At 45.3% G+C, this 12,508-nt stretch overlaps 1 protein-coding gene across 4 annotated transcripts in view; it reads right to left on the reverse strand.

The window, feature by feature from the left end:
- The window catches only part of TLE1 (TLE family member 1, transcriptional corepressor), an 87,178-nt gene that overhangs the window by 16,400 nt on the left and 58,270 nt on the right, over positions 1–12,508 (reverse strand). For all 4 annotated transcript variants that reach the window (XM_032866705.1, XM_032866704.1, XM_032866703.1 and 1 more), the window contains exons 10-14: positions 9,505–9,558; positions 8,852–9,004; positions 7,405–7,549; positions 6,093–6,283; positions 4,618–4,694 (exon numbers count right to left, since the gene is read on the reverse strand). In XM_032866705.1, the coding sequence (XP_032722596.1) occupies positions 4,618–4,694; positions 6,093–6,283; positions 7,405–7,549; positions 8,852–9,004; positions 9,505–9,558 (620 nt within the window). The remainder of the gene's footprint in view (positions 1–4,617; positions 4,695–6,092; positions 6,284–7,404; positions 7,550–8,851; positions 9,005–9,504; positions 9,559–12,508) is intronic.

The following is a 12,508-nucleotide window of genomic DNA, read 5'->3' on the forward strand; positions in this document are numbered from 1 at the left end:
GAGAGATGTACAGGGAGGTCAACTCTCTAGTAGCTAAACATAACTCACATCAAAATAAAGGGCTTTCCATTTCAATATATTTTCAAGAAATCAGCTACACATTCCCAGAAGATCAAAGAGTAGAAAAACAGAAATTAAACCCAAACCCATATGTGATAATGAGACATAAAACAAGCATGTTACTTTTGGCGTTTAATAGACAAAAACACCCAAATACCAAAACCAGTGAAAAGAGGGCTAAATTAAGTTTCAAATCCACTAAATAAGCCAACTGTGGATTCTAGACATGGTCAACAGAGGAACCAGAAGCAAGATCAGGACTGGAAAAGGGGATGGGGAGTGGGGGCAGGGGTTGACCAAGGAAATGTCTTCTTGGCTAGAAGCCAGAATGGCTGCTCTTCACTGCTGCAAAACATGTTTTCCTAAGAGGCAATTTTACCCCATATGTACTTAAGATTTTCTTTTCTCTTTAGGATCCAACTCCAAAAAGGCACTTTAAAGATTTATTTAAACAGTAAACGAGTGGGTGTAAGATTTCTCAATTACATGTCTAGCATTAAAACACAGGGTGAAGGAACCTGGAACGAAGCTGGATCTTAAGCCAAACTATTATTAGTCTGAGTTATTACTGACCTCTAGGTGCTACTACTCGAGGCAGGAAGGGCACAGCCTCCAAGCATGGATGGAAAGGAAAGTGGTACTTCGGGGCCAAAATGCCGTCTTGGGGTGGGGAAGGGCGGAGTGAGGCACAGCAAAGAGATGTTGACCTAGTAAACTTCAGAATTTCTCTTACCAGGATCTCCACAAGGCTCAGGGGAACACATTTCCTAAAACTAAAAGTGAGTTCAAGAGAAGCTGAGCAAACAATACCAATTAAATCTCGCCTCGAGGGTTTGAAAACACAGTTGGGGTAACCTCTTATCAATCAGCAGTGCTGAACTCTAAAATGCAGAATGTGAATCTCCTTTGGAAAGGATGAGTCACAGTCTTGCACAATCCCGGACTCATCTCCCACCTCCTCAATGCACCAGATATTTGTTTACTGGGTATTTGTGCTCAAGGGGACAGAGGGACTTCACACGCTTCAGTTCCCATAGGGAAGAGGCACGTAGAAATCGGACATGTGCACATGATAGTAACTCAAGGCCAAGGCGTGCAAAGTGTCCCAGCACATTACAAGGTGCTCCAGGCACCAGCAAGGTCCCGTCACCAGACATGCTTGGGCAGAGGCACGCAGCTGCTTGGTGAGGCGAGCGTGGGAAACTTGAACCACAGATGAGCACTTATACTAGAGGTCCTCTCAAGATCCTTCCAGCCCCACTGGAACTCTCCTGGCCTGGAAGGAACTCTTCCATGTGCACAGGAATCCCTTAAGCTCCCCTGTACTGGGACCATGTGGCAGGCTGTCCCCTCTACCTGCAATGGTCCACTGCTTCTGCCCTCTCTGCTCTTTGGGCTTGTTCCTTCTGCACATGCTTAGCTTTCATTGTCTCCTCCTCACCCCGAGGAAGCCGTTCCCATCCTAACCGTCGTCACTCCTTACAGATTTGCCTGCCACCCGCTGCTCTGCCTTCACAGCACCTCACAAACATACTCCAGCACTTGTAACATTTCCACATCCGCAGGCCCCTGGAAGGCGGGGAAGATGAACTTTCTCTTTCCTGGAGCCTGCTCAGCGTCTAGCACAAAGCCTGACACATAGTTCTTGCTCAAATGTCCATAAGTAACCAGCTGTCGCCCTACCCAAATATTACTTTGATTGGTATTTGTCAGAGGCTGACATTTGCAAACCTTTACCACACCTCACTCACCGTTACCCTGGCCATGTTCGTTTGTCACCATTTCTCTTAAGTGTCTCAGACCAAAGCTATTCAAAGTGTGGTCTGCAAACATTTGCTACCATCCACATGGAGATCAGCTCACTCAGGGACAGAAGTGTTGAAAACGGTTACACAGCAACTCGACAGAGCCAACTCATGACAGCTGACTGTTGTAATCAAAAACTGGGACCGGGCACCTGGGTGGCTCAGCTGGGTAAGCATCTGCCTTCAGCTCAGCTCATGATCCCAGGGTCCTGGGATCAAGCCCCACATCGGGCTCCCTGCTCAGTGGGGAGCCTGCTTTTCCTTTGCCCGCCCCTGACCCAGCTCGTGTTCTTTCTCCATCTTTCTCTGCATGCGCTCTCACTCTCTCTCAAATAAGTAAAATCTAAAAAACAAAACAAAACAACCCCCCTGCAAAACAAACAAACAAACAAAAAAACCACACACACACACACACACACACAAAACCAAACCTCGGACTTATACTATATATCTTTCTTCTCCTATTCATCTGTATTTGTCTGTTACAAGAGTACCGATTTTGGTCGCATTGGAGAAAAACTGATCATCATAGATGCTTTGAGAAGCAATGCCTCAGGGAGTATTACTTTCCTCCACAATGAGGACAGGAAGCCCTCTCATACTAATTAACGGATTAAAACAAAGGAAGTAAGATGTATAGCCCAGATCCCAGAGATAATGGTGAACTCCATTTTCCCCTTCTCATATTAACTTGATCTTTCTCACATTACATGGCTCCCCTCAAAGTTAAAAGAGAATCCTAAAAAATATTATTTTCACTGTTTTGGAGAGTAATGATCACTCTGATCCAGAGACTCACCCTCCTATGTGACTCTTACAACTTTGCTGCTGCGCCATGTCATGTCCCTGAGCACGTCGTGTCCTAGCTTAACACAGCTGTGAATACAAAGAAATCCAAGGTGCTCACAAGCCAAACCATTGAGTATTTTGGCTCTAATAAGCATGACACCAGTCCTATCATTCAGAGAAGCCTTCAGCTTTGTGTCTAATTGCATTATTCACACACACATACATACACACACATACACACACACACACACACACACAACTATAAGGAGCTAGGTCTGAGTTAATGGTCCTCTGCACCTTCAAGACCATAACAATAGCTCATAGCTCTCCCCACCCACCCCATCTGCCACACACCTCACATTCAGGATAGGGTCTTGACAGCCAGACATACCCCCACACCTCCAACTCTTGAAACTAGATTTCCCTAATGGTCAGCTGAACTTGGCATTATTTGCTTATTATATCCCTGAAGATTCTTCAGTTACTATTAATTATTGCCTCTTATCACATTACTCATTTGCCCTTTATCCACTCACCAGTCTGTAGGACAACACAACAGCTAGACTGCCAGAGACCACAGATTAGAAATACCCACTAAGTGCCCGGAGGCATCCAAGGCTGGATGCAGAAGGGCAGACCCAGGAAAATATGAGGTTACTCAATCAGAAGAGATCCACCAGGTAAAAAAGCATTTGTAACACTGTCCCACCCCCAATCCTGCTCTTCCCTGGGCCTAGATGTCACTGTAAATTCTTAATATCTCTACGAGTTCTTAGCACAGAAAAAGTTTCATTTCTTCATGAGTCAAATTACCATGAAATAGATATTATCATGCATGTAAAGTAGAGCTTGCTTCCAAAAAGCAGGTAATGGAGAAAGGAATTCCACTTTTCCTCATGCTGCTGGTCTCTTTGAAGAAAGACTCCAATCCAAATCACACAAAGATGACCAGGTAGTCGGATGGACCACTCAAAATAATGTAACATGCAACACACAGTGGACGCATAAGTAAAAGCTGAGAGCAACCACACAAAGGCAGAGAGTATAAGAAAAATAAACTGAAGGCCTATGACACATACCCTTATTTGGAAAAATCAAAATTGTAGAAGACCCTATGGAAGAGCAGAGTATGTGCTGGGAAGTAAGCCAGACACGCCCCACCCCCCCATATTTCACTTTTGCTTTGTACGAAAATTAAGGACTTTAGGAATTCTTCAAAATCTCATTTCTAATTACGAACATATGGAAAGCAAGTGATTTTAAGTGACCCCGGAAGAATAACCAATGGGGTTTTTCAATTTCTGAATGCTCTTTTGCCCCTTTAATCTTTCTTTCATGCTTTCCCACAAAGCCAGGCTGCGTTTTATAATCTTGGATCTCTTAGAGTAAAGCATGCACCAAACTTTATTGGGGACGGGGAGGGTATGCAGGGAGGTTCCAACCTCCAATGCTGGCATCCAACAGATGCTACAACTACCTTTCGTACAACTCAAGTTCCCACCTAAACAAGGAAAAGGTAGCACTGAGACAGGTAAGGGGTCAACATGTTTCAAATTTCAGAGATTTCAAGAGTTCCTGAGAGCATAACCATTGCCCACAGCACAGTCCTGTTGAAAACCTCCAGCAGCTACCCTCTGACCAAAGGCACAGCAGAGTAGACTTCTGAAGAAGGGTCAAGCGAGGAGGGCCAACCTCCCCCCGTTCTTGCCTCCCTCCTGGCCCCAGTCTACAACAGCTTCTCTCCAGAAATAACTAAATGCATGAGATCACCCATAGTGAGAAGACATAGGCATGACACCTACAAGGTGCCTATTTATAGAAAGTGTTAACACTCCTCAGGAAAAGACACTAGAAATCTCCTTGGAAACGTCCACGCCTGTGCTCCCTTTGGAATTCTAGTCTGCTAATAGCCATGACGAAGTAATTGCCTTTAAAACAAAACTGAGGAGTTAGAGGTACTTACGGTTTCCCCCCAGGGATTCCTGCCAGGTTTGGAGGGATGGTAGGTACTCGCATGTGAGGGGGAGGATCAAACCCAACCTGGAAACAAAAATAAGACATCGAAGACTCAGTTTATGCAGAGTACACACTTGGTGAACATATATAAAGACTTTTCACTAGAAACTCCCACATCTCCAAAGCAACATAAACAGGAACGGTAACACATGCTAACATTTAAAAAAAAAAAAAAATTACAACTCAAGGAGTACTATAACCACCTGTAAATACAACAGGCCACGCTCCTTTCTGGGGAGGTCAGTGGGAGTGTGGTCTGTTTGTACACTGAGAACCAGCTTCCCATAGTAATTACTTCCTGTGGACTCAGGATGTCCTGCCTTGCCCCAGCAAGTACAGAGAACAGTGTGCTGTCTGAGTCAGGATTTCTAGACCTTGGCACTATCAATGTTTTGAGCCAGGCAGTTGTTTCTGGCTGTCTTGGGATAGTTAGCAACACCCCTGGCTTCTACTCTCTAAGTACCAATAGCATTCCCCACTTCTGATAATTGAAAGTGTCTCCATTTATTACCAAACGTCCCTGGGGGGACAAAATCGTCCCCAATTTCATACCACTAGTCTAAGCTACTGCTTAAACATGCATGGATTCCCTATTCTGTGTACCCTAACAAAGGTATCTTGTCCCTTAGCTGCCCACTTTGTTTCAAACTATCTTGCCCCCCAATGCACAGCCTTTCTTACTAATACAACATAAGGGAAAAAACCCTACAAACTTCAGTCAGCCCAAACTACTGGAGGTCATGCCATCTGAAGAGAGGAGAGGAGAAAACCGAACATGACCTATTCTAAAGAGCCAAGAGAAATCTATAGGGACTTCTATTTGCTACAGGATATCATCTGTTTCCTTTCCCTGATGCAATCGAGGGTTACAGTCGATTTTGCCCTTTGCATACAGTTTTGTATCTTTCCAGTGAAAAATGAGGCTATTTACAAGGCTGGGCAAGATGGGCAAGCTGCCCCAGGGTTCAGTCACCTCTGTTTCCTCACTGTTGCCCTGAAATTACTGCTTACACCTGAGTCACACTGTTGGTTTAAAGAATAATAGAGGCATGGAAAGAAAATGTTACAGCTTCTCAAATATTTTTTCCTAAGAATTAAAGAGGGGGGATAAAAAAAACCCTCAAGAAAATGAATGAAAAGGCTTCTGTGAGCTACTTGAGTCATTCCATCGCCTTCCAAAAAAAAAAAAAAAAGTCTATTGGGGGGGAGAAAACCAGATGTCCCCTGAACTGCCAAAGTAGCTCCTAAACACTGCCTTGTTTCATCCGCGAAAATAGTAAACCAAGAAGCGCTGCGCCCTAACTTAATGCAGGAGCATGCTGATGGCAGCGGGCGGAGCGCGGCGACACTGGGGCTCTGTTTTGCAGGCGTGGTTGGGGGTCCCGGCCCTGGCCTGCCCGCCAGCCTGCCCACGGCACCTACCATTGGGGAGCGCCCATAGGCCACCACGGCGGCGGCGGCGGCGGCCGCGCTCATCTGCGGGGACATGTTGTGCAGGCTGGCGTAGGCGGCGCCGGGGCTGGTCAGCTCGCCGTTCATGCCGGCGTGGGGCACCATCCCGAACGGGGCGGGGTACGGCCCAGGCACCGCCAGCGGCGTCCTCAGGCCGGCCGCTGAAAGTAAGCACAAGCCGTGTGACGCGACATGGTCCAACCTGACCATTAGTTCCAGAGTCACTCTAGCACCATTCAGGAGGGGTGAGGACAAGGAGGGCTTCAGTAAGGCAAAGGGGGTAGGGGGCAGTTGGGGTGTGTGTGTACATACGTGTTAGGGCCATTCATGAGGAAGGCTTGCATGAGGGTGTGTGTGGGTGTACGGGGGAGACTTGGGGGTGGTTTCATCACCACCAACTCAGCCCGATTCATCTCCAGGGAAGAACAGACCCCAGGGGAAGCACTGCCCACGTGCTTCATCCTCGGCTTGGCAGCACTGGGAAACCGGACAATTAAGATTAAATAGCAGTACTGTACCCAATTCACAGAAGGCAAACAGAGGCATAGCGCACTGTTTACCTGATTTCATCTTAAAAGAAGGTTTTGATAAAATCCAGGATGTCTCCTTCAGTCTAAACTTTCCATTCCCTGCTGCCAATTCCAAATGAAAACCTGACCCTGGGTTTACTACCTACAAGACCAGTGCTCTAACCCCTGAGCTATGGAGCCCTCCGCTGTGGGTTTACTACCTAAACCAAAGCCTGGGCTTAGGAGGAATATTCTGGGGCCTATTTTCCTCTGGGCCCAAGGTGTTAAGGAAGATAAAGTTAGAAGTTACCAACTGATTCACAGGCTGGAGTCTCCGTGAACCCCAATTTCTACTGACAGAGAGACCACGGATTCCTGAGGGACGGACTGGGAGAAAACCATCCAACTCAAGTAAGCAAGAAACACACTTGGGCCGGCGTTTCGGTCAGTGTTAGCGAACTCAGACACACGGTGATGGTTTGGTAAGGAGCTTATGTGGGGAATAATTATCAGAAACTTTATTAAGTCCCTAGGATTTGGATTATTGGGGGGGGGGAAGAAAGCCAAATGTAAACAGTCGGAGACCAAACAGGGTGCAGCTGCTGAACCTAAGGACAAACATCTGTTTCTTATCACGGCTTTTCAGGGATAGGAAGGAGGCAGGCAGTCGAGTGCGTTTCATATTCATGGGGAAATGGCGTCAGGAGTGCACAGACGACGAGTCAAGCCGGGAAAGGGAAAAACAAAACAAAACACGAGAGGCGAGGCTCTACCCGCTTGGTTAACGAGGGGGTCCATGGCTGGAGGCTTGCCGAGGCCTGGACGGAGTCCTGGAGTGGCACTGGTGCCCGGCGTTGGCATGTCGCTCCGAGGCGTCGGTGTGCTGGATTTCAGAACAGGCGTGCTGGCTTTTTCATGCTGGTATCATTAAACAAATTAAATGAGTATTATTTTTAATCCAAGCCATATTACACAATTTATCACAACAGCAGCTGGGACACTGGGCACCTTCTAGCTACTCCCTCAGCCAATTTTCATAAATCCACACAATGTTGACAGCATTAACTTGTGAGCGAGAAATGTTGACCTTTCCTCTTCCTGCCAGAATTAAAACTCTAGCTAGAGACACAGAACATGATCACACTTCGTCCTCCGCAGATTTTATTTTAAAAAGTATTTTTCCATCAGGCGTGTGGACTTTGGATCCAGGCCAAGTTAGAACGATGACCACCCAGTGAAAAATTCCCACTCACTCAGAAACAAATGGCCGGGTCACCAAGAATGTCAGAGGGAGGATTCCTTTTCTACCCTTGCCTTTTAGTGGCAGTGGGATTGCGACAAGAGTGAGAAGCAGCAGGGCTGTGGATCTGATGAGAAAACCAACCAGCATCTCAAAGGCAAATGCCCTAGAAGGATTCCCACCCGTTTGAGAGATGTGTGTGGACTTAAGCACCGCCACCCACTTGCTATATAATGGATGTGGCCCCACCAGTGCAGAGGCCTTCAGGAGTGGGACATAACAGGGTCCTGGGGCACCATGCTCTGCACCTCAACCTTTTATCCCTTTAAATTCCAGAATGAGGAGCGCTGTGAGCAGTAAACAGCATGCATGGGGCTAGGGAGAGACCTCAGCTCCCTTGGTCCTGATGGGCAGTTTAAACTTGGCAAGCTCCACAGGCTTTCTGTCCCATCGGTGAAGTGGGATAATGCCAAGGAAGGCTGTATAAGAATCAAATGCAGGACTCTTACGGCTCAGGTTATTGTGAGTTACAAGATGACATGCTCCCCACAATTTGTTGAATGGCTGCAAGCAGACTAGGAGGCTCCACCCCCCTGCACCTGTTCCAGGCTTCTCCGGGGGCTCCTTGAGTACATCCCCATTCTGACACCAAACCCAACACGCCCCGACACAGAGGGTCTGTCTAAAAGAAGGTGAACTCAGGACTTCCAACTTCCTATGAGGTTGCACATCCCCAAATCAGAAAGCAACGAACATGGAAGCTTGCTGTCTCTCTCTAAGGACATTACCAAAAGATATTACTGAGAGGAAGAAAGAAAACACTGTGTGGGACAAGAAGCAGGAGTCACCATCTCACTTTTAAACACTTAAAAATATACCTCTCACTCCATAAAAGCCCACATTTCAATACTTTAGGGTCCTCTAAACTGCAGAGAGAAACACACTGCTACACAGGCAAAGTGATAGCTCATGAGACCTACCAAGCTCATTTCTTTGGACTTCAAAGAAGTGGAGCTTCCCGAAGAGGCCGTGGACGCTGGGCTGCTGGAAGCATCTTTCTTCAGCAGGCGGTTTTTGTCAATCCCGTTTTCCCTGGGTGAATGGGTGGGGCTTGCTCGCGGAGAAGAAGGGTCCTCGACAAGTATAAGCAAAGCTTGTGTGATTTCATTTATAATGGATGGACCTTGCCCTTTATGGACTCTATTTCCACACTAATTCTCTAAATTAAAGGACACTCTAAGTCCTTCAGATCTGGGGGACTTGGGAGTGTGCCCCCTGACTAGCAATGTTATTATAATTACACAGGATGGTGTTTGCGCACACACCTGTGAAGACAGCACAGAGGAAAAGACATCCAAGAATGATCTGATGCATCCTCATGCTCAAATACTTTGCTCTGAGGACACAGGAAGGAAAGGAGCACCAGGCACCCAACTTAAGAATCCGAAATGACTGGGAAAACAGATTTCTTTTAAAAAGGAAACAAAAGTTCATGTCAGACCACTACCGCTCCATCTGTGAACACCACTAAGTTTTTAATGTGCAAAGTTGAGAAAAAACAAAATACCATGGCTCCACTTTCTGTTTCTCATAAGTCACTCTGAAAATAAAGTTTGAGAAAATGAGTGGTTACCTCATTAGACACATCCACAACTAAGTTGTCATCGCTTTTGTCACCATCGCTATCCTGGAAAAAGAGATGTTAATGCCATTTATTAAAGGGCTGGAGCCCCAGTTACATTTCTATAGTTCTTGGTAGCAGACACACTGAAAAATGGCCCAGGACATGCCTACAGGTTCCCTTCCAGATTCCCAGGCCTACTCATTAATACTGCCTTCCCCTCCTTACCTGACATGGGGGCTACCCAAAGCCACAGGTAGGAACTGTTACAGTAGCATACCTGCTAAAGATCATTCGGGTGAGGGCCAGTTGCAAACACCGGGTGCAGAGTAAGAGCTCAAGAAATGTTTGCAACAGGGGCATCTCTCCTATAATCTGAAATCCTCCCATGGCCTCCTATCAGGGCTCTTTTCCCACTGGATATCAAATTAAGAACACAATTTCATGCCATTCCTTTGTGTGTATCATCTTGAGGATAGGTAACAAATCTAGTGTTCACAGACAATTTGTAATTATAAAGACAAACTTCAACCATGTTCCCATGGGGTCATTAATTCTTGAAAGGAAAAAAAAGGAACACTAAACACCAAAAACAACAAAGCTATCTACTTGGCTGGGATAACATACCAAGATCTAACCTCATGTTAAGAATAAAAATCTTTTGCAATCAGCATGGAATATTTTAGGAGAGAGGGAAGAACACAGGATGGCAAAATCTGGAAGGCACTTAGCATCCTGCACTAGGGCCTATAGTCCTCTTCATAAAGCTATACCATTTCCTAATGCAGGAAACTGCAAGGTTGTCCTAAGTTTGAAAAAGCTTCAGAAAAGCTATTTAACTGTGTGCTCACTCCTACATCAAGTTTAGAGCAGACTGAAAAAGTCTACTTTCTTAGCCAAAAGGCCTCCTGTCCTTTAGTACAGAGATACAATAAGCCTATGAAAAAAGTAGGCTCTCACCTAATTCTCCAAAAGGACTGGGTCACTAATTTCTGACCAATACAATCCTTTTACTGAGTCACTGTCAATTACAAATATACGAATATTTAAAAATTTGTACTAATAAGTACAAGAGCAAATATTAACCATGTTGGCTTTCTGGGGGGCCTCCAAGTCCAGCTAGAAAGTTACTCTCAACTTTAAATCCTTAACTTCTACATGTTTTTTTCTAACTGTACCTGGAGTTTTACATGTGGAAGACCCAATTTACTTTCTTCAATAGTACGTTACTAGATTTACTTTAATCACTGTTGTTAAGGCACCATGCAATTCACTATAACAACATAAAATTATAACCAATGAGGAAACCTGGGTAACTCAAAATAACAACCTGCTGAAAGAAACATTTTCATGTAATAAAAGAAAAAAATAAAACTAAAGAAGATTTTCTTTTTCTGTTAGTAAAGACCACAGAAAAGCACAAATGTTTTCAGGTGTTGAGAACAAAAAGATGGGGGCGCCTGGGTGGCTCAGTGGGTTAGCGTCTGCCTTCGGCTCAGGTCATGATCCCAGGTCCTGGGACTGAGTCCCGCATCGGGTTCCCTGCTCAACAGGGAGTCTGCTTCTCCCTCTCCATCTGCTGTCCCCTCTGCTTGTGCTCTCGCTCTCTCTCTCTCTCTCTCTCTGACAAATAAATAAATAAATAAATAAAATCTTTAAAAAAAAAAAAAAAAAAAAAAAAAGAACCCAAAGATGGTGGTGGTGAAAAAAATACAAGCCAAAAGGTTTTCTTTCTTAGAAAAAAAAAAAATTATTAAAAGATTCACATAGTGGGGCACCTGGGTGGCTCAGTGGGTTAAGCCTCTGCCTTCAGCTCGGGTCATGATCTCAGGGTCCTGGGATCGAGTCCCACATCAGGCTCTCTGCTCTGCAGAGAGCCTTGCTTCCTCCTCTCTCTCTGCCTGCCTCTCTGCCTGCTTCTGATCTCTATCAAATAAATTAAAAATTAGAAAAAAAAATCATAAAAAATAAAAAATTTTAAAAAAAAAGATTCACATAGTATACAAACTGACAAAAAGAAGCAAACAACTCATTTTATTACAATGGGCTATGAAGTGAGTTTTTATGTAGTCTGTAATTTCAATCTTAGCTTTGGACCCTTCTGCAAATGTGAACCTTCACAGTCCAGTGTAGCCTGGTCATCAAGAGCTGAGGTCTGAGGACTTCGCCCCAGATTCTCCAACATTATTTCAGTACATTGCCCTGAACTACCTATACATCTGGGCATACTTCATATGAGTGGGTTATAAAACAGTAATGCAGAGATACGGATTCCAGATCGCTCACTACCCAAAATCTACACGAGCCTCATGCACAACAACTCAAAAACTGTATTACCGGCAGTTTCCCAATTTCTGCATGTCATGGACCTTCTGACTAGCTTATTAACAATTGATGCCATATATAAAAGTACCTGCAGGGGACACCGGCTATGGGCAATGGCAAGGGGCAAACACTATGTGCTGCAAAGGCTTGGCCTAGGATGGAGAGAACCTACAAATCCAAATTCTTAGAACATTATCATAGTACACAGGGTGGAGCAATACAAGGACCTCTGGCAAAATACCCTCTCCAAGGGGCGCCTGGGTGGCTCAGTCTGTTAGGCGTTTGCCTTTAGCTCAGATCATGATCCCAGGGTTGCAGGATTGAGCCCCGTGGGCAAGGAGCCTACCTCTCCCTCTCCTCCCTGCCTGTGCTCTCTCTGGCTAACATTATCTCTCAAATAAATAAATAAATAAATAAAATCGTTTAAAAAAAAAAAAGAATACCTCTCCGAGGCCCTCAGTTTGGGGGTCCTGGCATAGTGACGAAGAGCATGGATTCTGGAGTCAGACTGCCTCCAGGCTCCACCACTAACCCTGAACTTGGGCAAATCACTTACAAACCCTGGGCTTCAGTGTCTTCAACTACAGTGGAGGTATGGTACCAAACTGACAGTTTTAAGAGTCAAATGAAACAATCCACGTAAAAGCACAAGGTACGTGGCATGGACAAGCTCTTGCTCAGGAAATACTAG

Source organism: Lontra canadensis, unplaced genomic scaffold (assembly GCF_010015895.1).
Source record: "Lontra canadensis isolate GAN:19392208 unplaced genomic scaffold, GSC_riverotter_1.0 scaffold31, whole genome shotgun sequence".
NCBI lineage: Eukaryota > Metazoa > Chordata > Mammalia > Carnivora > Mustelidae > Lontra > Lontra canadensis.